The sequence below is a fragment of the Pediculus humanus genome, genomic scaffold, assembly GCF_000006295.1.
Source record: "Pediculus humanus corporis 1103172107801 genomic scaffold, whole genome shotgun sequence".
Lineage (NCBI taxonomy): Eukaryota > Metazoa > Arthropoda > Insecta > Psocodea > Pediculidae > Pediculus > Pediculus humanus.
In genome coordinates, this window is record NW_002987392.1 from 32,671 (window position 1) to 57,252 (window position 24,582).

Here is a 24,582-nt window from a genome sequence, read left to right on the forward strand (position 1 = left end):
TATTGCTTTAAATATTTTGGGTCTTTTTACGTTATTAAAATTTAATTTTACATTTTTACAAAATAGGTTGTCCCATGAAGGTATTCTTGCCTCCTTTTCTATTTTGGCCCTGCAACTATTGTTTTTACTTCTCATTGTAATTTTTATTATGCTTTTGCCGAATTAAAAACCTAATTCATATTTTATTGTTACGTATTTTTTTACTTAGTATAATAATTTTATTAAACAATGGCTAAAGATAATTTAAATTCCCCATATTTTGATGATTCTGGGGAAGGTGCAGCCACTTATAATAGGGTAAGTTAAAAGAATTGGAAATCATTTATATCTCTATATTGTAAAACATCTACCTGTCAATAAGATTGCCTTTAACGAAAAAAAACTAAACTAAATTAAGTTGAATAAAAAAAAATTTTAAAGGAACTTTTAAATTTATCTTTTAATTAATTAATTTTATCATTAATTTATTTTTAAAAGGTAAGCTTTTTTTTTTTTTAATTTTTAGATAGTTGAATGGTTAAACGAAGCAGCTTTGTCAAATGAAGCTTCTGTAAAAGTTGAAAATTTGAGAAAAGTTCAAGAATTAATTTTTAATTCCTCTCAGCCTAGCTTATTAGATAACTTTTTACATGAAGTTTTAGTATTTCAAAACGACAGAAATGCTGAAGTGAGAAAGTTAATTGTAGGATTCATTGAGGAAGCTTGGTAATTTTAGATAACGAAACATTAAACGCATATTGTATTAATTTTGTTAATAAAAATATTTATTTATTAAATAATATTTTTTAAGCAAACGAGATAATGACATTCTGCCAAAGGTTGTAATGAATATTAATATGTTATTACAAGATAACTCTGCTCAAGTACAAAAAAGGGTAATTCAAGCAGCTGGTCCAATTTATAAAATTGCATTAAAATGGTTAGCCAAAGCGAAAACAATTACGGAGGATATGGAAGCTGCTTGGAAAGTTTTGGGTCAAATTAAGCAACAAATTATAAACATGATTGATAATGATAATGATGGGTAAATACTTTTAATTTTTTTTGTTTTATACTTCTAATTTGTTGCCTAAATTGGTTTTTTTTTATTTTTGTTTACAGTATAAGAACACTTTCTGTGAAGTTTTTAGAGTTTATAGTTTTATTGCAAACATATCCAGAATCCGATAGTTTGATTAAGGAAAATGACTTTTCATTAGAAGATATTCCATTTACTCTCAAAATAGCTAGAAGAAGGAAGTTAGAAGAAGAAGCACAGTATGATTAATATTATTATTAAAATTTTGATTTTTTTTTTTTTAATGTAATATAAATTTATTAATCCTTTTTAGAGAGCTTTTTGATTTGCTTATCAAATTTCACGGGTCCCCACATATAAGTAGTGTAAATTTAATGACATGTATGGGATCATTAGTTTTAATAGCAAAATTAAGACCACAATTAATGGGCAAAGTAGTTACAGCTTTGGAAAGCCTTCACAGTAAGCTTTTTAAAAAATTTTTTAATAATTTTATTATTTTTACACGATTTCTAAATATTTTATTTTTACAGTTAATTTACCACCGACGTTGTCTAAAAGTCAAGTAAGCTCTGTAAGAAAGCATCTCAAACTTCAACTTCTAAATCTTCTTAAACTTCCTGCTTCTTTAGATTTCCATAACAATATTACAACTCTACTTACTGACCTTGGTGCAACTTATCAGGAAGTTGTTAAAGCCTATCCAAAGCCTGACGAAATCAGAAAATATAAACAAAAAAGATTACAAGAAACTGCTCACTCTGATTTGCCTTCTAAAAGAATCAAATTAGAACATGATTTTGAAGATTCTGAAGTAGACAATGATTTATGTGAAGATAAAAAAAAAATTGAAACAACAGTAGATATCACTGAGAGATTTATTGCAGAGCGTCTGAGTGCGGAATTGGCAACTCAATTGGTTATGTCTTCAATGGTATATAATAAAATTTAAAAAAATGATGCAAAAACTGCAATAAATTTTTATAATTTATTCTTTATTTATGATTTTTTACATTTATTTTTATATTAAAAAAAGTAAAATGTTTCTTTTAACAGGCAAAACTGCCTGACATAATGCCTCCACACTTTAGCTCTACTTATACACCCATAGCAGCAGCAGGAACAAAGGGACAAATCCGTCATGTAGCCAGATTAATGGCCACACAACTTGCTGCCATCAATTTGGGTCCTGGTATTAAATTAACTAAAAAAGCAGTACCTTCTTTAATGGACGAAGATGAAGATGAAGGAAAAAGCGCATTAAGTGTTGCATCAGAGAGTAATTAAATTATAATATTAACGTTAAAAAAAAAAAAAAAATTATTTATTTTAATCGCATTAATTGTGCAAATTTTATTTTTAGTAGAAGTTAAAAAAATTGATGACAAAGTAAAAACAACTTTAATACCCGCAGGAGCTAAGTTAAGTCGATTAACTAGATTAAAGACATTAAAACTACAAGAGATTACAAAACCTCTTAAAGAAGAAACCAAAAATTCACTTATGATTTCGGCTTTCGAAAAAATTTTAAGAGCTGATAAATCAGCTATCGGTGGAGGGGCTTCTAATGCTAGATCAAAAATTATTACTTTCATGGCGTCCACATTTAGCCCTCATATAAGAGCAGGTTAGTGCCTTTTTCGTTATTTTCAATTGTATATAACAATAATAATTATTTCCTTTTTTTTTGTTTATTTTTCAGCCACGTTGGATTATATCAAAGCAAATATTAAATCAAGAGTTGATTTGGGTATATCTTGGTTGTACGAAGAATATAGTTTTATGCAAGGATTTAACAGGTTTCCATTTTGTTTGAAACAAGACAAAAAACCGGATGAAAACTACAACAATTTACTTCACACGATAATAACGGAAGTTATGTTTGAAGCAAAGTTAGATTTAAGAGAAAGAGAAGTATTACTAAACCGTTTATATTTGGAAGTACCTTTAATAACTGACGATGCCATGGATTTATTAAAGGATATGTGTTGTGATGAGATAAAAGCTCCCATGGGTTTAAAATTGTTAGAGGATCTTATTATTAAAAGACCTCCAAGACAAATGAATCTTTTAAATGCTTTGCTTGTTCACACCTCACATGAAAATTATTTAGTAAATATTTGGGAGTTATGTTGTATGCCTGCTTTTATAATAAATTTTAAGCGTTTTAATTTGACTCTGCATTTAATTTTTTTAGATACGTAATGAAGCTCTATCTAGAATTGTCAATTTATACAACAGAAAGGATTTATCAAGTATAATTGAAGAATACTCAGTTTTTTATTTAGGATTTTTAAAATTACCCTTACCACCTGATGTACTTTTTGGAACCGACCGGGGACGTCCAGAAAAGACTGATGCATGGACAGAAGAAACTATAAAAGCTTGTTTATACCTTTTAATGGCTTTACTTCCAATGAATGAGAAAATGATTCACGAGTAAGTTTTTTATTAATAAAAACGTTTGTTTCACATGGACTCACAATACCTAAATGTTTTACTATCAAAATTAAATAAATTGTATTAATGTGATATCTTTTAAAAAAAAAAAAAAGGCTGGCTCGAGTCTACGTTTCTACAGCAGCTGACGTTAAAAGAACAATTATTAGACTTCTTGAACAACCTGTTAGAGGAATGGGTATGAATTCACCAGAATTATTGTTGTTAGTAGAACAATGTCCTAAAGGAGCCGAAACGTTAGTTACAAGAGTCATTCATGTTTTGACTGATAAAGGTTAATGGAATTTTTTTTAAATTTTATTTTTTCTTGTCAAAAATAAAAATAATAATAATTTTTTTTTTTCATTTTAGTACCACCCAGTTCTGAGCTTGTTGAAAGAGTACGGGATTTGTATCGGTCGAGAGTATCCGACGTTAGATTTCTCATACCCGTTCTTAACGGTCTTAAAAAAGAAGAAGTCATCGATGCTTTGCCTAAATTAATTAAATTAAATCCAATAGTCGTAAAAGAAGTTTTTAACCGTCTCCTTGGAACACACTCTGAAACAACGGATTTTACAAGCCCCATCACTCCTGCAGAATTGTTAGTAGCTCTCCATACAATCGATCCCAATAAATGTGAATTAAAAGTCGTAATCAAAGGTAAAATTTAAGTGATATTTATTTTTAAATTACTTTTGGATTTTTTTTTTTTTTAAATGAAAAATGTCTTTGACAGCCACATCTTTGTGTTTTGCCGAACGTCAAGTATACACTCAAGAAACTCTTGCTGTTGTTCTCCAACAGCTAATGGAAATAAATCCCCTTCCTACTTTGTTAATGAGAACAGTTATTCAATCGTTGACCCTTTATCCTAGACTCATTGGTTTTGTTATGAATATTTTACAAAGGCTCATTCTAAAACAGGTACGTACATAATTTTATACCTTGAGTGATTCACATAAAAGTTTTGATTTATTAAAATTTTATTTTAATATTTTTTTTAGGTTTGGAAGCAAAAAAAAGTATGGGAGGGTTTTATAAAATGCTGTCAAAGAACCAAACCACAAAGTTTTCAAGTTTTACTTCAATTACCTCCTCCTCAACTGGCAGAAGTATTTAAAGAATGTCCCGATTTAAGAAATCCATTATTAGATCACATAATGACATTTACGGATCATCAGGTTAGTATAAATTTAATTATGTGCAGTTTTAGTTCTTATATAGTTACAGTGTATTAATTTTATTTATTTTTTTTTTTTTAAGAGAAAACATATTCCGAAAAATATAATGGACCTCTTATTAGGCAATCAAACCGTTTTAATAGACGATGATTCTGAATACATACCGCCACCTGCAGTACCTGAGCTCATTGTAGACATAAAAAAAGAACCAGTAGACCCTAATGAACCTCCTCCCCCTGGAATCATTGCCGAATAACCGAAAGTTTTTTTTTATGAATATTCATATTAAAATGTGAACATTTTTAAGCAAAATATAAAAAAAAAAAAACAATATTAAATAAATACGGTTTGACTTGATCACTTAAAAAAAAAAATATTTGAAAACATGTTTAGTTAGTAAAACAAAAAAGGAAAATTAACAGTTTAAGGGACGTGAATCTAAGGTAAAATAATAATTTTTCGATTAAAAATGAGGATAGTGATTTTTAATAACAATTTGCATCAAGATAATATTAAAAAATCGTATATTTTTATTTAAAAAATCTTTTCAGCCATTTTTTTTATTTTACAAATAATTATTTGCTTAAAAATATTTTTTTGGCAGAATAAAGTAAAAGCCAACATCTTAAAAAAAAAAAATTTTTTTCAATTTTTGTTTTTTTTTTTTGTTAAAAGTAATTACTACAAAGAGGACAGGCAATTCTAAATGATTAAAGCTAACGAAAACTGTTTATTTATAAAATATTTTTATAAAATTTTATTATTATTTTTAAGTTTTTCCTGAACTTATCACTACTACATCCATTTAAGTAACAGATGAATCTTTTTTTTGTTCTTGAGTTTTACCTAAAAGTTTTTCATATTCCTCAATACTACCTTCGATGACCTCTACTTTATTATTATTTTTACAAGAATTAATTTCTTGAGTAGTAATAGTTTCTTCTTTTGCTTTGTGACTTTTTTCGGCTATACGTTTTTTAACTTTGGCAAATATTTTACTTGATTTTACCAATTTTTGGACACCATCTTTTTGAAGCCATCGATGACGCCAGGACGTTTCTTCTGGAACACTTTCAGATTCAGTATTTTCTTCTTTGTTAGGTGTACAATCATCAGGATTTTTAGAATCAGTTTCTTTGTTATTATTTTGGGAAACTACATCTGAGGTCGTTGTTAAAACTTCTTCTGACTTATCACCCTCAACATTTTCTTGAACAATTTCTGGTGGATATTCTAAATTACAATTATTAACAAAAGTACCATTATCTATAGCAGTTACTCTTTCTGAATTTTCATCTATTTTCGATTCGAAACTGTTCTGCTGCTCTAACATTTCAAAACTTTCTGGCTGCAATTTTTCTTGTTTAATTTCAACAGGATACTCATCCTCACTAGTACTTATTTCTCCTTCCTCAGGATCTTCTACTAATATTTCAGTTACTTCAACAGGTTCTTCTTTAATTTTTACACTAGGACATTCAATTTCTTTTTTTTTAATTTCACTATTTTCATCGCTATTTTCATTAATTTTTTCTTCTTCATTTTCCATTCTTTGCTGTCTTGTTCTGTAAATTTTTCTTTTAAACAACTTATTTCTTAGTTCCAATTCTGCTTGTAGTCTTTTTGATTTATCATTTTCTGTTTTAATAACTTTTTTATTATTTTTAGATTGTTCTAATTTTTCATCTAAATCATTGTTTTCAAAAGTCTCTTTTTTGGAAGATGTGGCCAAATCTTCATCTTCGCATCCTGTCAAATCTACAATTTCATCTGTCGTTTCTTTCACGCCATTTTTCAAGTCGTCAGGGTTAATCGTTTCATGTCCTTGTTCATTTTCTTTATCACTACCACTCTGTTTTAATAAAGCTCTTATTGCTCTTGCTCTCATTTCAAGCTCTAAAATTTCCAATAAAGTTTTCCCTTGTTCAACAGGACCATTTTCTTCATTTGTTTTGGCTTGTTTTATTGTCTTCGACTCAACCGATTCATTTTTTCGTTTTCTATACTTATTTGTAGTATTGTTGCTGTTATATTCATGAGAATCATCAGACCTAAAGCAATTAATTTTTTTTTGTATTATACATTTAAATTCAAAATTTTTAACTTTTTAAATAGTGTAATGCAAAAAAATTACCCATCAGAACTGGAAACTGATGATGATCTATGATTTTTATCGCTATCATATTCATTAGATTCAGCTACCTCAGATTCAGAAGATGTATCTAATAAACCTCCCTCAAGGATACATGTGATTCTTTTTTCAGACATACCTAACAGCTGATCAAGACACTTTAGTTTTAACTGATCCAGATCAGAATCCTGAAAAAAAAATTAATTAATTCTTGTAATAATTTACAGCAAATCGTGAGAGAGATCAGCTATACTATCATATCATCTAAAACCCTTTAATGTAATTTTACTACAGAAATATTTTTAAAATGTTTACAAATAATATATTTTATTTAAAATAAAAAATAATGCACCTTCAGAATAGGGGGCAACATTGCCTTTAATTTATTTCCTTTTATAACTGAAAACATTTGATTTATCATTTCGGCTCTATCATGTATGTAATATCCGATTGGATGGCATTCTTTAGTCAAATCTAGTTCTTCTTCACTGCTTTCAATTTCATCTTCTGATTCCTAAAAAGTAATTTTAATAATAATTTATTATGGTATTTACATATGTTCTTTTTTAAGTAATTATATATAAAGAAAATGATGAAGATAAACAGTATTTTAAACATTACAATTTTCAGAAACAGTATTGAAATTTAATAAATACAAACCTCCATTTTTTTCTTCTTTTCTTTTTTTCCCTTTTTATCTTTTTTATTAACTGAATTTTTACTTTTGACACTCATATTTCAAATGTGATACCTTATTTCAAATTTTAAAGAAGTAAAAATTTTATTTATAATATTTACTGGTCCCAGAAAAAAAATCACAACGCAACTTATTCAATACAATTAAAATTAGTTTCTTCTAAGCGTTCGTACTAATCATGCTAAAAAAAAAATATTTTTTTTTAAATTGACAACTTGTAAACTTATCATATTGTATGATTAGTAAAAATTTTTTAGGGCCACTATTCATCAAGGTAAACACAATCCAAATATTTTTAAAAATGAAAAAAAATTTTTAATGTGTGAGAATGATTTATTACTGTTTAGTATCACATCAGAAAAAACAATTAATTACAATAACTGAGAAATTTATTACTTTACCCATTCGCAGTGTTAGAAGAAAACATTATGTTAGTAACTATAAGCCGGCCGTTAAACCTCTGTCAATTATTGAAAGTCTTAATTTGATTAAATCAGAGAAAACTACCTACAGGCAGTGCTATTCATTAAGTCATTGTGCAAAATCGTTAAATTTTTGTAAAAGTAAACTTTTAAAAAAAAACCTGTATTTTACTCAAAGATGTAATATTGGAAGCATTGGTAAAGAAGATGCACCCCTAACAAAGACTCAAGCTGATGATCTTATTCTTCGTTTGACTGAAGATGAAAGAAAAGCTTTGTTGTCAGCTTTACAAGAGTACAATTCAAATCAAGTAAAAGCTGAATATGAAGGTACAATCAACTATTACTTGTATTTTATAAGAATAAATAAGGTTTATATACTATTCAAATATTGGTTTTTAATATTAATTTTCAATGTTTTTTTGTAAAATTGTTAAAAATATTTTTCTATATTTACAAGCTGTTATTGAGCATAAAAAAGATATTATGCGATTGTATTAAGTTGTAAAAAAATTTTCATCTACAATCAAGTTAATTTTTTTTTTTTTTTTTAAATTATTCTAGAGTATTCTCTTGCAATTGTTATTTTCTTAAATGTCATTTTTGATGATTATAAGTGATAGTAAAAAAAAGATAATAATACATGTCCCTATTTAAAAAAATATATTAGGTCAACTTGCAGCTACTAGATGGAGGTCAAAATTTGGAAGACCTAGTAAGCTTCCTACTCTTGGAGATGTTGATCCAACAGGATCATATTGCCATTTGCCAGAAGACTGGTTAAAAAAAAAATATGGTAGGCCTTATTAAATAAAGTAATTCTGCAGCAAAGTAACTCAACCGCTGACTGCTAATAAATTGCTGCATGTTGCCTTAATTATTGAATTGGTGATGGTGAATCAAATTTTTAAAAAGTCATCATATATGCATATTTTAGTTTTTTTTTTTTTTTTTTTATTGATTTAAAATTTGTATTTAAATTGATTTTAAATAATTTTAAAAAATTTCTAGAAATAAGATATAATTACTGTATATAATATATAAATAAAAAAAAAAAAAATTGTTTATTTTAAGTAAATGAAATTTATTAGTAGTTTAACTAAGTTGAAAAAAATTTTTTTATTTGCACGCTTACAGCTGGCAAATTTAAATTTCATTCTTCACAAAAGGTTGATGACATCATCGAAAAACTTCAAAGTTAGTTTAAATTAGAGTAAAATAAATTCATTGTTAAATAAATATGTGCATTCAAATCCTACAACTGTTATTACATTTATATCAAAATTTAAGCTAATGCATGTTTAAATAATAACCTTTTCTATTGTTATTTTATTTTTTTTATCGATAATAATAATATTTTGCAGAATATTTTTTGCAGTGTATGACATTGATGGCACAGTAACGATAATTTTAAAAAGTTTGAAAAATTGTTTTTTGAGTTTTACTATTGGTTTAGGCACCTTTGCATGATTTTCTTTTTACTTTTATTTTAAATTAAAGCTAAATATAAAATTAGCTAATTTCTTAACTCAATAATAATTTATTACCTGAATTAATTTATTTTATAATAAATAAATTATATTTAAATTTAAAACTTTCAATCGTTGAATAAAAAAAAAAAAAAAAAATTGTTTTTTCAATAGTTTTTTCTTTTTTTTTTTATTTTAGCTGAAAAGGTTCCACTACCAACAGGTCAACAACTTATGAGAGGTTTGTTCAAATCAATTTTTAATAAAATTTCCTGAAATAATAATTTTTTTTTTTATTATCAAACATTTTTTTGTTTTTCAGTTGCTATATTCAATGCAGTTCCCTTTGTTGGTTTTGGATTTTTAGATAATTTTGTTATGATTGTTGCTGTGAGTTTTTTCATTTAAGTAACTATATTGAAAAATATTGAAATTTATTTTTGAAGTAAAAAAGTCAATAATGTATTTTTAGGGTGATTACATCGATGAAACATTAGGATCATTAGTTACCATTTCGACAATGGCTGCTGCAGCTTTAGGTAACACTATTTCTGATGTCATGGGAATTGGTTCTGCTTGGTATGTCGAATTAGCTGCTTCAAAAGTCGGTTTAAAACCTCCTAATTTATCTCCTATTCAATTAGATATGAAACCTGCTAGGAGAGCAGCCAATTTGGTGAGTGAAATTTTTTTTAAAAATTTACCTAATGTAACAATTATCAATTTACTTTTTTTTTTTTTTGTAAATTTTTCAGGGTAGAGCCATGGGAATAATTGTAGGATGTTTATTGGGAATGTTACCTCTTTTATTTATTAGTAAAGATGATGGGAAAAAAAAGGAAAAAGTTTAAAAGTATTCGATAAAAAAAGGATTCATACATATTTTGCTTTTAAATAGTTTTAAATATATATTATAAATAAGATTTTTTTCTTAAATCTATTCTGTAAATCTAAAAATTTTCTTAAAATCATGTATAACAATATTGTCTCTGTGTCACTGTGTATCCATCTTGTTTTTATGTACATTTAACCTAATTTAAAAAGAATTTTTTTTTTTTTTTTTCTAATCGAAACTCACAAGGATCGTAAAGTTACAATAATATTAATAAATTTTCAATCTAACTTTGATATTTCTATTTATAAATATTGTATTTTATTTTTATTTTATTTATTTGACTTTATCTAACTTGGACAATGTAATTTTGAGTGAAATAATTTATAAGTTTATTTTTTTTTTTTTAGAGTTTGTCATGTTTTAAAATAAGTTAAATTAATTGGATTTTTAGAGAATGAGACGTTATCTTATTAAATTTGAATTTTTTTTTTCGTTTTTTTAAACGTAATCGTTAACATTTTTAATCACGTGTTTTTCTTCAATTTTGTTTCTGTATATATATTATACATATATAAATCTGTTTTATTTCTTTAAGTATTATTGTTAATTTAATTATTTGATTTTTATGAAATATTATTATTATAATAAAAAGTATTTTCGTTTTAAAATTTTATTTATAATAAATGTAAATAACAAATGAAATATATGTTACCTATTTTAAAATATTAATTATTATTATTATTATTTATTCTGTTACTAGTCATTTATACTCATTATTAGTATTTAGTATCAACATCATTGATTGTATTTGTTTAACAAAAAGAAAAAATTAATTATTTTTCTAATAAATTTTCTTTTTTTTTTTAAATCTGACTGAGTTTTAAAGGTTTACATGATTAGCATAATTGATTGAAATTTTTTTATTATGTTTATGAAAAGTTTTGTCGACAAGTTTCTGACATTTCTTTTTTTTCCCTTAATGTCTTATAATATTCTTATTACTTTTTATTGAAGATGTAACGTTTAATTATAATATTAAAAAAAAATAATAAAAAATTCATTCAATTTTATACTTTATAAAAATTTATTAAAGAATTTATTTTTATAAATACTATGGGTTACTCTTAACTCATCGAATTAAACTAAAATATTCAAATTTTTAAACTTGTAAATGGAGTAATTGATTAATCGAATAAAATCAAAGTTTTAAATTTGAGTTATAAGAAAAATTATTTTTATTGAAAATTAAAATTAAAACCAAAAAAAGTATTGTTACAAAAAATTAACAATAATTAATAATTATGATAAAGCAAAAATGAACCCATCAAACCTTAAATTAGTTCCATTAGCCATATAAAAATAAATTTCTTTTTTTTTTAAACAATATTTTGTTAATGTAACTAATAATATTATTATTAAATTTTTTTTTTTTTTTTTTGATTTTTAATTTATATATTTAAACCAAATAAAAATTTATATTTGGCCCCATTTAAAAAAAAAAAAAAAAAAAATTGCAAATAAAATTTTGTAATTTATTTAATAAATTAATTTGAAATTCAAAGATTAGAAAAAAAAAAATAATAAATAAATGTTTTTACTTTAAGGCATAATGTTTAATTAGATTTCATCTATTAAAAGCTTGATATAAAGTGAAAACCTCTTGGAGTTGGCTCTTTTATGAAAAATTTTTTTATGTACTCGGGCCAAATCCACATATTAAAGTTTTGAGTAAATAATAAACCTGATTTCAATTCCTTCTTTTCAAAATTAAAATATTCAGCATCTATAATATTAGTTGGCAATAAATATGAATACCATTTGTTCCAAATATTCAAATCCTTATCTTTGTAACAAGTTTTACAAGGTATGTTTCGAGATAAATTTAAAAATTCCGATTCTCTAATATTAAAATAAACTCTAGGTATTACAGTTGTTAAATTTTTTGCATCTTCGGTTCTTTCAGAATAAATAATAGGACTGTGTGTCTGACCAGGTAGTGATGTGTTATTCCATTCTTTAACTTCAGGCGTGGTGAGTTTCGGCTTTAATTCTAAACCAGGTATATGGCTAACAATGAGTGCAGAACCAACCAAAGCAAGAATACTTGCCGTGTAACTGAGCATACAAGCAGATGTAACCTAAAAAAATTAAAGCAATGCATGATATATCAAATTCAAATTCAAACTCTTATTTTTCATCAATGTTTTTTTAATAATTTAAAGTAATCTTACATGCCACAAACATTGAACAAGGTTTGATAAATCGATTAACTGTAAAAGTGTATTCAATTCACTGTAAGTAAACCATCCTCTTTTACTTCCCTGCTGAAGTTTTACTTTAGATTCTAACGAATTAAACTTATTCCAAAATTCTTCTTCACTAACAAAAACTTTCCAATTCTAAAATAATAATAATAATAATAATAATTAAATATTTTAAGTTATAGGAATGCCTTAAAAAGTAAAAAAAAAAACTTACTATAGCATTTAAAAATTCTTTTTCAGCCTTATTAACTTCCTGAGTGCTTAATCCAGTCAAATCAGCCCAATCTGTGTTGCAGAGTACATCATCTTCTCCATTGTCTTGCAAAAATTTTGATCCTACAACCTGAGTTTAAAAAAAAAATAGAATTTCATTAAATGTTTTTAAACCTTTTTTTTATTAACAGTTTTAAAATAATTACCTACCAATGAAATAAGAAACAATTCTGTAGGAGAAACTTTAGTCAGATATTTTGGGTTACAAGTTTTTAACCTTTCTAAATATAAAAGAGCAAGAACCAATAAACTAGGTGAAACACATCCATTTCTTGTGTAGTAAGCAGCCTTTTCAATGTCAAGTCGATTTAAACTAAATTTATTTGCCTGAGAAAAAATTTCAGCTGCTAATTCTAAAACAAAAATAATTTTCAATAATTAAAATTATAAATATTTTCAATATAATTTGTTTTCACTGAAATTATTTTCTGAATTTTTTAAACAATACATTAATTATCTTATAATTTTAGTGGAAAATGAAACGATGACTCATTTGTAAGATTAATATATCCAATACTGTGATAACATGCCGACTTGAATAATAAAATTTTAAAATAAAGTTTAAAAAAACCATGAATAAAATTTTTTATCAGTAATACGTTACGGTGTTCAATTTCAAATTTAACTTACCTGTAACTGGTAAACTTGTGCAATCTGAAAGGGGTACATGAACGTAATACAATGATTTAGCAATGCGAGCAATATATTCTTCGTGATTAACAAAATTCTGAAAAAAATAAATTGTAAAACAATTAAATTCCAGGTTGTTAAAAAAAAAATTTAGTATCATTATTAAAAAATATTTCAATTGGAAAAATTTTTTTACCAGTAATCCCATTAGAGGTAAAATTAATGTTGACGTAGTGACTTACCTTCATTTTTTGTTTTCTATGAAATAATTTTCTTTTTAATGTATCCGTAAGCATTTCAGTAATTTTGAAGTTCCAATTAAACAAATTTAAACAAGAAAATTGATAGAAATAAGCAGTAAAATCTAATATGACCGGATTAATAACAATAGGCCTCAGAAATGGAGGCGAACTTGTTTCATTTACTGTCGTGGAATAAGAATAAATACTGTAAATGGTGCACAATTTAAATTTTCACCTCGAAATGGATAATCGTTTGTGCCAAATGTAACTATAATTTTTTTTTTTTTTTTCATGTTGTATTTTTGCAAAATATAATTTAATTTTGTATATTTTAAACCATACTGCAACATAAACTAAACTTTTTTATTTCTTAATGTAGTTGTCAAATCAACAATGCCAAATATTCGTGTCCCAATTGCCAAGTATTTTACTGTTCATTAAATTGTTATCAATCAGAAAAGCACAATGAATGTTCCGAAGTTTTTTATAAAAAATGGGTAGAAGAAGAATTAAAAAATTGCAGTAATGATTCATCACACGACAAGAAAAAAATTCTAGATATACTTAAAGCTTCTCAAATACATCATCAATCAGATGAAAGTTTGGGTAAAGTTTTTTTTTTTTTTTTGATAGTTAATAAAATATTACAGAGAAAAAAGATTTGGGCTGTAAATTAAATAAATCCATAGCTATTTGTGTAAATCTATTAAGTTTTAATATTTTTTTTCATACAGTTATAATATTGTTTTTAACTTATTGCTTTTTTTTGTTTTACCTTGAAGTTAAAGAATTTATAAACAATAATAGGCTTAAAAAATTATTATTTTAAACCTAAAAAATTTTTAACACTTTTAGCATAGATGTTTAATATTTAATAAATATTATTAATAAGTAATAAATTCATTGTTTGTTTTAAATAATAGATTCTGATGACTCAACCTGCAGTAACGATCTGGCTACTAGAATGGAAAATGTAAATCTTGATGACGATGAAAATGTATGGACAAAATTAACTTCCGAAGAGAAAAGAGAATTTAGAAAAGTAATAGCATCTGGAAATATACTTAATCTAATTCCTGATAGTGACCCTTGGTGGATATCTTTGAAGAAAAAAGTTCTGATTCAAGAGTGTGATAATGATAATATAAATGATCAAAGTTCATACCCTCCAGTGATATCGTCTATTACAGAGCTATCAACTTTAACTGTTAGTTTTTTTTTTTTTTTTTTAAATAACATAAGTATTATGCTTAAATTAGTATTTAAACAACACAAGTTTTAAAATTTTTGTTTTTTTATTTTACTTATAGAAAAAAAAACCATCTGAAAAAATTCCTTTTATTTTATTAAATATATTAGCATCTTATGTTTGCACCATTAGATGGTTTAAATCCTATCACAAGGAAATGCCGATAGAATCAGTTTCTACACTTATCGCTTTATCTGCAGCATTAAGAACCAATTCTGTTTTTAATAATTCAATAGAAGCATTTATGTATTTTGAGGAAGATGTTTCAAAGGTAAAATTTACATTTTATTTAAAATTTGTTTACAATTCTAAATTTATTTACAATTTTTAGTGTAAATGGTTTAAGTGTGCACAATATGATAGAAATCTTATTAATGAAGATCTTAAAATTATTTTGGCTGATAAACTCACCAATGATTTACATTACTATATAAAAGCTGCTTTGAGTGACATAGTATTGACCATTGAGAATGCCATTAAAGTTTTAAAAGACAAAAAGTTTTCATATTTAAAAAGGTATTTTTATTTATTGTTATTCAATGATATGCAATTTAACATGTGTAAATCCCACATATTATTTTTCCAATATTTTTATACTAAAACAAATACTACTTTTTTTTTCAGGTTTACTGATATCCCTTTAACCGTTAGCCAATTACGAATTCTTTCAAAAAAAATACATTATTATTTATCCTGGGTCGAAAGTGAAGGGATAACATTAAAACAAACACTTAATGATTTTTTCTAAATGAAAAAATAAGGATTATATTTATTTGTTTTAAATTCATTCGATAATAGTAAGTTTATTTCTATATATATATATTTGTTGTATAATTTTTTTTATATTACAAAAATAAAATTTGATTTACGAATAGAATCGAAGCTTTTTTCAAAGTAAAAAAAAAAAAAAAAAAAAATGGTGTCAAAAAGGGAAAAATTTTTTTTTCGAGGGAAATAATTGTTTAAAATGTTTATAAACTGTCAATTTGGATCATCAAAATAAATTAGTATTTTTTTGGAATTGATACAAAATTTTTATAGGAAAAAAAAAAAAATGAATTAAAATTTTAAAAATTAATTATGGATTATGTTTCGCTTACAGAATCTGTTATATCGAACAATTTTAGTTTACTACACAATGTAAATTTTACATCGAATGTCAAAGTAATTAAAGAATAGTAAGTTTCATGTAATACCTGCATAGAAAAAATCAAAATTTAAATTATTATTATTATTATTATTATATTTATGTTCAATATGTGATAATCAACCATATTGAAACCGTAAAATATTTTTTAATAAAAAAAAAAAAAGGTTAATTGATATAATAATTATTTTAGTACTTGTTCAGAAGGGAGTACAACGGTTACTTACACGGATGACCTTAAAGCATTAATTGTAGGACAAGAAGATGGTACCATTCTTTTATTTGAAAATGACAGTTCTTCACCCGTTGTTTTAACGGATTTCGATATAACTCAAACGGGGGAACCATGTACCGATTTAAAAATCAAATCATCTCCCAAAGGAGGTTACAATAAAACATTTTTAGCCGGTTGTAAGTTTTATTAAATGTGCAAGAGTTAGTTAATCAAGTTAAATGTGAACATTTAATAAACTCTTTAAAATGAAAGAACAACCGTTTTTTTTTTAGATTTGAGCGGACATATTAAATTATGGGACGTTAATATAAAAAAAGTTTTATTCACCCTTAAGGAAAATCGTCATTTGTACAGTTTGAATTATCATCCCAGGTCAAATAAATTTGTTACCGTTGGAAACGATTTTAAAGTTAATATTTACGATGAGGAGAGAAGGGTTGCCGAAAGAGTTTTGGCATCCAGGTATTCCCTTATCTCCTTCTTTTTTAAATATTTGAGTCGGACACGTTTTAAATAAACATTACTGGAAAAATTTTAGCGGTATTAAAGGATGTAAGAAAGGACATTCCGACAGTGTTTGTTCGGCAGTTTTCCATCCTAGAAATCAATTTGAATTAATATCAGGTGGAATTGATAACATGTTACAATTTTGGGATGTAAGAGCTCCTTATGCAATAAGAAACATAGAAGGTATCACCATGTACGGTGACGCTTTGCACGTGACGGAAGATGGAAAATTAGTAAGGAAAATTTTTGTCGGTTAAATTTTTACCGGAAATTAAAAAATCCCATTTAAAAAAAAAAAAAAAAAAAAAAAAATTTGATTAATTTTAGGTTTTATGCGGTATATCCGGTACTTGGGAATCCCCGATTCAAATTTATGATTATAACACTGGTAAAATGTTGAAAGAACACAAAAAATCTGGTTCTTTTGTAAGAATTATTATTATTATTATTATTATTAAAATCCTGAAATTTAAAACAATAATAATAATAATAATTTATTTAATTTGATTTTTTCTATTAGATTTATTGTAGTAAATTTATATCCCCTGTTATGATTGGAGTCGGTGGATTTTATCAACACACATTTAAAATAATTAATATGAGAAATTTACAAGTTAGTTTTATTTATTTATTTTTTTTGTTTGTATTTCAAAAAAAAAAAAAATGAAAAAAATTTATAATTAAAATTGAATTGAGCAGGTTCTTGCACATTTAAATGGATTACCTGGATGCGTTATGAGTTTTGCACTTTGTAAAAAAGTACCACGTTTTAAAACGAATGTGGAGAAAATACCAAACATTGCAATAAGTACAGGGAATTCAGTTGTAGAAGTAGAAATTATTCATCCGGGAAAAATTGATAATGATATTAATTTTTATTACGATACTTGAATTATATGTATTAAATTTAAAAAAATATGTAAATTTTGATTAATAATCTGGATAATAAATTGTTGTCTGTCTTTTACAAATAAATTTTTTGTTTTTTTTTTTTTTTTTTTTTTTCTTTACCAAAATACAAATGTATTAGTTTTGAACAAAAGAAAAAAAATTTTTTTTTTTTTTTTCCCCATGTGGATTTTTTAAATGATTGAGTTTAATAATAATAATAATAATAAAAACGTTTAAACAATTATAAATTAAAACAATGATTATTTTAAACAAAAAAAAAATTCAATAAAATTACAATTTAAAGCTTAATTTATTATAATTTACAATTAAATTATTGTAGATAAAATAATAAAAAAAAAAAATATTTAATAACTCGATAACAATAAAATATTTATTTATAAAAAAAAAAAAAATAATAATAATAAATTTTTTTCCTTTTTCCTTTTCTTTTAAAATATCCGTAAGAGATCAAATGTATAAAAAAAACAAAAAAAAGAAAAAAATTATTCTCTTTTTTATAAATCATTCATTTTATTTTGTACAATTTATTCATTGGAATTTCATTACCTGTTCAGTTATCATTATTATTAATAAAAAAAAAAAAAAATTAAATAAAAACGATCGATCTGCGATACTCCGCGGTGTGTGTGTGTGTGTGTGTGTGTGGGGGGGGGTGTTTTCATTTTAAAAAAATTACAATTTCATTTATATATATATTGACAATTTACAAATTTAAATTTTTTTTTATTCTTATTTTTTTCCCATTTGGATTCTAGCTTAGACTAAAAAAATATTACTTAATTACATTTTATACATTAGACAGTAATTTACATAACAAAATTTTTACACGAATTGGCCAACCATTAATTTTAATTTAAAATATTAACGCATTTATACTGTATTTAACGGTTTTAGAGAGAGAGAGAGAGAGAAAGTAAAACAATACTGTAACTGCGTTTTTAACCTTCGGTAATAATTGAATAAAAAAAAAAAAAAAAAAAGTTAAAAGTTATTTGCTGTATTGCGGAGTGAGTGCTTTCATTTTTCCCAAAACGAATATGTTCCCCGCTCCGAGAGAACTTAAACTTGAAAAAACTTTTTCTTTGGCCGTATCTAACTGAATGATCGGAACACCAAAATATCCCCCGTTGTTACTCTGAAGTTGAGAAAGTGGTATAAAATTGAAAATCCCACATTTTAACAATTGATCTCGCGACCCGGGATTATTGAGATCCACTATTGGAATTGCTAAATCGGGAGATGATTGCTTGACTTTGTGCGAACTGTTTTTGTGCTGTTGTAATTGAGCTGAAGTCTGATATTGAGCCGTGCATTTATTGCACCTGAAAACATTCAAATATTCAATAAAGTTTTCCCGACATTTTTATTAATTTTTTTTTTTTAAATGTAACAACCTGAAAGGTAATGAGGACCGATGAGTCGCTTTATGACTTTCTAAAGCTGTTGACGTCGTGTAATGTTTTCCGCACTGCTTGCAATTAAATCGACCTGGTTTCACATTAGAATTCGTACGAGGAACCTTTTAAAAAAAAAAAAAAAACCATCGTCCAATGATAAAATGCATCGAAATAATCATCATTATCTCTAAATAATTTTGTTTTATTTTAACATACTACTTTGGGAAAATCGTCATCTTTTGTCAAATCTACTGTCGTGCATCGTTCTGGTCTCTCGACGTTATGATTGACAATTAAAGAATTACGCCTGGGTCCAGGCACGGCAAAATTTCCAGAATTTTTACACTGGCTAGCTGAAGTTATGGATACACCGGAGCCAATATTGAGTACAGGGGATTGACTCGTATTTTTCGGTTGAGATCTGGATCCTTGATTGGTTTGACGTCCAACGGCCGGAGTGACAGTGATCCCTGATAAAGAATATATCGCATAACTATTTTTCACTAATAAATAACATACATAAATAAATATTTTTTAAAAATAATTTTTTTTTTTTAAATTTTTTTATTCACCTCGGGATGCAAGTACGTCAGCCACTTTACTCGCTTCAACCGGATTTTTATGATGAGTTACGGTTATGCTATTTGGCACTTTAACAGTTGAATTTTGTACTTGGGGCCTCGCTAAAAAAAAAAAATTTGTTTTAAAATGAATAATTATCCAAAAAAAATTTTTTTTTATTAATTAATTCTCTCTCTCTCTCTCTCTCTCTCTCTCTCTCGATTTATACCCTGCAAAGGCGGATCCATACGTCGTTTGTGTTTAGGCGGTGACATTTCTTGCGATGAAGACAGTCTTGCAACATTTCTTTTGACACCTCTTCCTCTTTGACGTGGTACTCCTAAAGGCTGAAAAGGTTTTCCTTGAATTTGTGGTCGGGGTTGCAACATGGGCGGTCTGGGCATTTGTTGAATTGCCTGAAATTATAAATAAAATAAATTATTATTATTATTATTATTATTATTTTTTTTTTTAATGGTTATGAGTAGTAACCAACCTGCGGCGAATAATTTTGATTGTAAATATTAAAAGCTTGATAAAGTGGCGGCGGCGGAATCGCCGTTTGCATGTGTCCTAACGCATCGTAAGAGTTTTGCTGCTGAGGTGATATGTGTTGAGGAGAGAGTGAAACACCTGCAAGTCGATTTACAATTTTTTTTAATTAAGACACAATTACAAAACAATGACAATAATAATAATAATAATAATTTTTGTTAAAGATTACCTCCGTGATGTTGAGATTGTTGTTGGGAAGATTGCAAGTGATGTTGTGATATGACGTTTACTTGAGAAGGAGGATTTGGTATCCTTTGAACTTGCTGTGACAATTGTTCCACGGGTGCATGCATATCGTTACTATTTAAATCGTAAGGTTGAGCTGAAAAAAAATTATTATTATTATTATCATTAAGCCTTCCATTATAATAAATTACCTTTTAACTCACTTTGTCCCAGTCGATCCAATGATATGAATTCGGAATTTTCTTGCGATTGATGATCGCTCAAAAAATTGTGTAAAAAGTTAGAACTTGTCGTTTCGCCATCTTGTGTTGAATTTTCTTCCGTCATCATCGCATTCTGTTGTTGTTGTTGTTGTCCTCCATCGAGATTATTTGGCCAAAATAAATTTGGCTGTTCTTCTTGATGTAAGCTAAAAAAAAAAAAAAAATAGGCTTTTTTTTAAGAACCATGTCATCATCGTGCTGGATAATTTAATACATTTTAAAACCTTTACCGACCTTTCGTCTTCGTTACTCAAATTGGAAAAGGCTCCATTTTCAGGAGGATTCGGGGTGTTTTTTTCACAAATCTGTAACAAAAATAAAAAAAATCCCCCATCAACAAAATTGAATTTGAAACAAAAAAAAATTTTTTTTTTTTTTCTTTTCCGTCAGTGCTTTCCATCTTACATTTTCCGACTGTATAAAAGATTCATTTTCATCGGAATTTGAATTCATATTATTATAATCGATGTTATCATTTTCGCCATTTAAATTTACACATGATGATGATGATGATGACACGGACGAAGGTATTTCATTATTGATGCGACATTTTCCTTCTTTGCTTCCATTTTTCCCTTCAGATTGAAAAGCTGTGTAAAAAAAAAAAAAAAATACAAAAATTACATTTTTAAAAAAAAAAAAATTTTTTTCAAGTTAGTGAAAACCTTTCCACCCCAATTAATTATTTTTTTTTTTTTTTTAATCGAATCATCATTTTCCATTAATTATTTAATCCATTCATCAAATAATCTTCTAAATCATTAATTATAATATCGATTTCGAATTTTCCAATTAATAAATCATAAAAAAAATTTAAATAAAAATGAATTTATATATATTATATATTTGCATACTTTATAAAATTAATTCAATTTTCTTAGGACGAAAAAATAATAAAAAAGTAAAAATAAATTTCGTTAATATTATTATTATTATTATTATTATTATTATTACCCCCCTTTCCTTTAATAAATGCAATTTAAAAAAAAAAATTCTTAAATGTATGTAAATTTTTTAAAATGACAATTTACAAATAAATAAATAAAAAAATTAAATTAAATTAAATTAAATAAAACTCAACCGACAAGGAAATAAATATAATTAAAATTTTTTTTTTTTTTTTTTTTTTTTTTCATTCGAAATAATTAATAATAATAATAATATAAATTTATATATATATATTTATGACATATTTCGATTATCTAATTTAATAACGATCGATTTTTTTTAAATAATTTCGTTCGAATCAAATCTGACTACTTGAAAATCCACATAAATAAATAATTTTTTTTTTTATTATTTTTATTTGTTAAAAATTTTTTAGACATTATTGGCGAATAAAAATAAATATTCTCTCACCGATTTCAAAGCATTTTTAAAATTTTTTATTATTTTTAAAATTCGTAGACAATATTAGGATATATATATACCCCATGCAAGTTAAAAATTATAATTTTCATTCGTTTTCACAGACGATTTTTTAATTATTTTTTTAAAGCCAGCATTAATTACGGTAATAATATAATATAGTAATTGAGATAAAAAAAAAAATTTTTTTCTATGTAAACCCGGATGGATTTTCCTTACCAGGTAAATTCGATTGCTTGTCTTCAAAATCACACGAATTAGACCCTATTTTGGGTTCCCCCATTTTTTTTAAAAAATTTAAATTTTCCCTTTGTTCAATATTGGCTGCGAAAATAAGAAGAAAAGTTTGCTATAGTTAAAGTTATATTTTCGTAGAAAGTAAATAAGTAAAAATAATTTTGGAAAATTCATCAAAGACATTTTTACAAGCAAATCGTCTCCCCCCCCCCAAAAAAAAAAAACCGTAAATCGTAATTTTTTTTTTTTTGATTAATAATAATAAAATAAACAAATGATTGAAAAGTGTCAGTATGTAAAATGTTTAGTCTGTAAAAAAAAAAAAAAAAAAACTTCTTTTTTACATTGAGTAACTACTTCAAATTAAATAACTTGTTTTTTTTTTTTTTTTTATAAAATTTAAAAACGTTAAAGACAATTTCGAGGGCAAATCTATAAAAATAAATACTATATTCATTTTATCTAATAAAAACAAATATTTATATCAATTTCAACATGAATAATAATCTAATGATTTTAACTTGGTTATAAAAACTTTCGAATATGCCTTTTTGAATTACTATGGACAATTGAAATGTCATTCATTCATTCCATTCACACACACATTTACCAAAATTTAAAAAAAAAAAAAAATTAAGTTGGTAGCAATTAAAAATAATTTTCCTTACCGGAATTTTCTTCTCTGACTGCGTTATTTAAATTTTTCGTCAATCTTTCTAGAATATCAATTCCGGTCTCTCTGGAAACGTTTTCTTCTTCATCAGGTTGTTCTTTTAATGCCAAATTTTTCCCTCCTAAACTTGTTTCGTCTAATGAATTTCTCTTGGAAAACCTATTGTTTTTCTTTTCCCGGTATAAACTTTTCACTTTCTTCACAACCTTTTTTTGGTCACAATAAAGAGAATTATTTTCATTGCACACTTGCACACTATTATCCTCATCATCATATTTCACTTGACAAAATTGATTTATGCAACTATTTTTCATTTCTACATCATCGTGATTATCTAAAGATTTTGAACGTTTACTTTTTGATACTTTTTTACCATTTTCTGGTAGAAAATTAACAATTGTATTCTCTTTAGTTTTACCATTAATGGAAAATTCATACTCTTGATTTTTCAATTTTTTCAAGTGTATCAAATTTAACGGTTTTTTCTTTTTGGTCGAAATGGGTGATGTGTCTCCTGTCGACTGATTCGTTTCTAAATTTTCATTTAAATTATTCTTGGTTTTAGGTACGGTTCCGCTCAAACGGTCAAAAAGTATTCCTTTTTGATCATCGATTTTCAATTCGGAAAAATCTAATTCTTCCTTTTCGTTTTCCTGTCCATGTAAGTTGGATTTGGTTAATGCCTGAGAAAAGGTTTGCCTTTTACGACTAACAGAAACATTGGCGCCGAAGCGCTGTAAAAGGCTTGTTTCCTCCACTTCTGTTATTCCACTATTTTCTCGACTTTCATCTTTTTTGCATGCGTTTTCTCCATTACTTTCAAATTCAATTTTAGGCGTTTTGTTTTTCTTTGAGCAATTCTAAAAATTAAAAAGTAATTTATAATAAAATAAACACAAAAGTAAATTTTAAAAAAATTTATATACATATATTTCCAAACCTCTTTTTGTATAACTTGAAAGTGTTTGGCTCCTTGCTGTTTGACCACAGATATTTTTAAAGGAGGAACATGACTGAAATTTTTCGATCTTCTAGCAACACCACTATTAATTTTATAACTTTTCTGCTGAAGCTTTGTAAGTAAAGTTGAGCTGAGCTTTACAAGGCTAACAACAGGTTGCCTGACATGAAAAAAGTGATGATCTAAAAATGAAAAGTAGTTTGGAAATTGAAGATGACCACATGCTTCACAAACAAGTGAAACACCCGAGTCAGATTTGGCCGAAATATTCATGGTGATTCCCAAACATCCTGATTTTTTAGATATTTGGCCCGATATTCTTCAAAATTTTCTTTGTCTAAAATAAAAAAAAAAAACAAAAATTACATTTCATTAAGAATTTTTAATTGGCTAGCTTAACTTTAATAAAATTTTTTAAAAAGAAAAATACAACAGAATCCTTTTTCAAAATTGATAAAAAATAATTTTAACAAATGATGAGATGTAATTAATTTTGTTTGCATTCCAAAAAATTTTTATTTTACAAAAACTATCAAGAGAAAAATGAAAAATAGACAAAGTTTTTTTTTTTTTTTTTAAAAAAAATAATTAGAAATAAATAACTAACAATAAAATTTAATTATAAAGTTATTATACTTGTAAAAGTTTATTATTAATTATTAAAATAATTGCCATTGTGTTATCAATTCTTTTGACTTTTTGAAATTAAAACGAATATATAAGAAGA

The 24,582-nt window shown here is 25.7% G+C and overlaps 6 protein-coding genes across 6 annotated transcripts; 3 read left to right on the plus strand and 3 right to left on the minus strand.

The window, feature by feature from the left end:
- Window positions 1-228: 228 nt before the first annotated feature.
- Window positions 229-4,897, plus strand: Phum_PHUM369800 (Symplekin, putative; the record flags this gene model as incomplete). Its single annotated transcript, XM_002428156.1, has 15 exons — window positions 229-301; window positions 510-705; window positions 791-1,024; window positions 1,102-1,257; window positions 1,332-1,480; window positions 1,552-1,952; window positions 2,075-2,297; window positions 2,382-2,645; window positions 2,721-3,130; window positions 3,216-3,457; window positions 3,574-3,752; window positions 3,830-4,120; window positions 4,197-4,384; window positions 4,465-4,641; window positions 4,724-4,897. The coding sequence occupies 15 exons, from the start codon at window positions 229-231 to the stop codon at window positions 4,895-4,897; spliced, it is 3,357 nt and encodes a 1,118-aa protein (XP_002428201.1).
- Window positions 4,898-5,446: 549 nt separating this feature from the next.
- Phum_PHUM369810 (RAB6-interacting protein, putative) lies at window positions 5,447-7,507 on the minus strand (the record flags this gene model as incomplete). Its single annotated transcript, XM_002428157.1, has 4 exons — window positions 5,447-6,692; window positions 6,776-6,960; window positions 7,125-7,286; window positions 7,433-7,507. 4 exons carry the CDS (start codon window positions 7,505-7,507, stop codon window positions 5,447-5,449), a joined length of 1,668 nt encoding a protein of 555 aa, XP_002428202.1.
- Window positions 7,508-7,797: 290 nt separating this feature from the next.
- Phum_PHUM369820 (uncharacterized protein) lies at window positions 7,798-10,211 on the plus strand (the record flags this gene model as incomplete). The annotated part of the gene is made up of 7 exons (XM_002428158.1): window positions 7,798-8,221; window positions 8,562-8,670; window positions 9,310-9,329; window positions 9,560-9,601; window positions 9,683-9,750; window positions 9,833-10,036; window positions 10,116-10,211. 7 exons carry the CDS (start codon window positions 7,798-7,800, stop codon window positions 10,209-10,211), a joined length of 963 nt encoding a protein of 320 aa, XP_002428203.1.
- A 1,615-nt stretch (window positions 10,212-11,826) lies between these two features.
- On the minus strand, window positions 11,827-13,658 carry Phum_PHUM369830 (uncharacterized protein; the record flags this gene model as incomplete). The annotated part of the gene is made up of 6 exons (XM_002428159.1): window positions 11,827-12,333; window positions 12,427-12,594; window positions 12,674-12,802; window positions 12,883-13,085; window positions 13,363-13,459; window positions 13,605-13,658. The coding sequence occupies 6 exons, from the start codon at window positions 13,656-13,658 to the stop codon at window positions 11,827-11,829; spliced, it is 1,158 nt and encodes a 385-aa protein (XP_002428204.1).
- Window positions 13,659-13,845: 187 nt separating this feature from the next.
- Phum_PHUM369840 (uncharacterized protein) lies at window positions 13,846-17,633 on the plus strand (the record flags this gene model as incomplete). Its single annotated transcript, XM_002428160.1, has 11 exons — window positions 13,846-13,868; window positions 13,984-14,210; window positions 14,528-14,783; window positions 14,986-15,115; window positions 15,200-15,369; window positions 15,478-15,557; window positions 16,205-16,411; window positions 16,508-16,697; window positions 16,774-16,975; window positions 17,070-17,168; window positions 17,442-17,633. 11 exons carry the CDS (start codon window positions 13,846-13,848, stop codon window positions 17,631-17,633), a joined length of 1,776 nt encoding a protein of 591 aa, XP_002428205.1.
- Window positions 17,634-18,642: 1,009 nt separating this feature from the next.
- On the minus strand, window positions 18,643-24,128 carry Phum_PHUM369850 (uncharacterized protein; the record flags this gene model as incomplete). Its single annotated transcript, XM_002428161.1, has 13 exons — window positions 18,643-18,976; window positions 19,049-19,173; window positions 19,268-19,554; window positions 19,624-19,701; window positions 19,842-20,028; window positions 20,109-20,245; window positions 20,337-20,489; window positions 20,545-20,762; window positions 20,851-20,921; window positions 21,022-21,206; window positions 22,204-22,308; window positions 22,890-23,742; window positions 23,835-24,128. The coding sequence occupies 13 exons, from the start codon at window positions 24,126-24,128 to the stop codon at window positions 18,643-18,645; spliced, it is 3,027 nt and encodes a 1,008-aa protein (XP_002428206.1).
- Window positions 24,129-24,582: the final 454 nt, after the last annotated feature.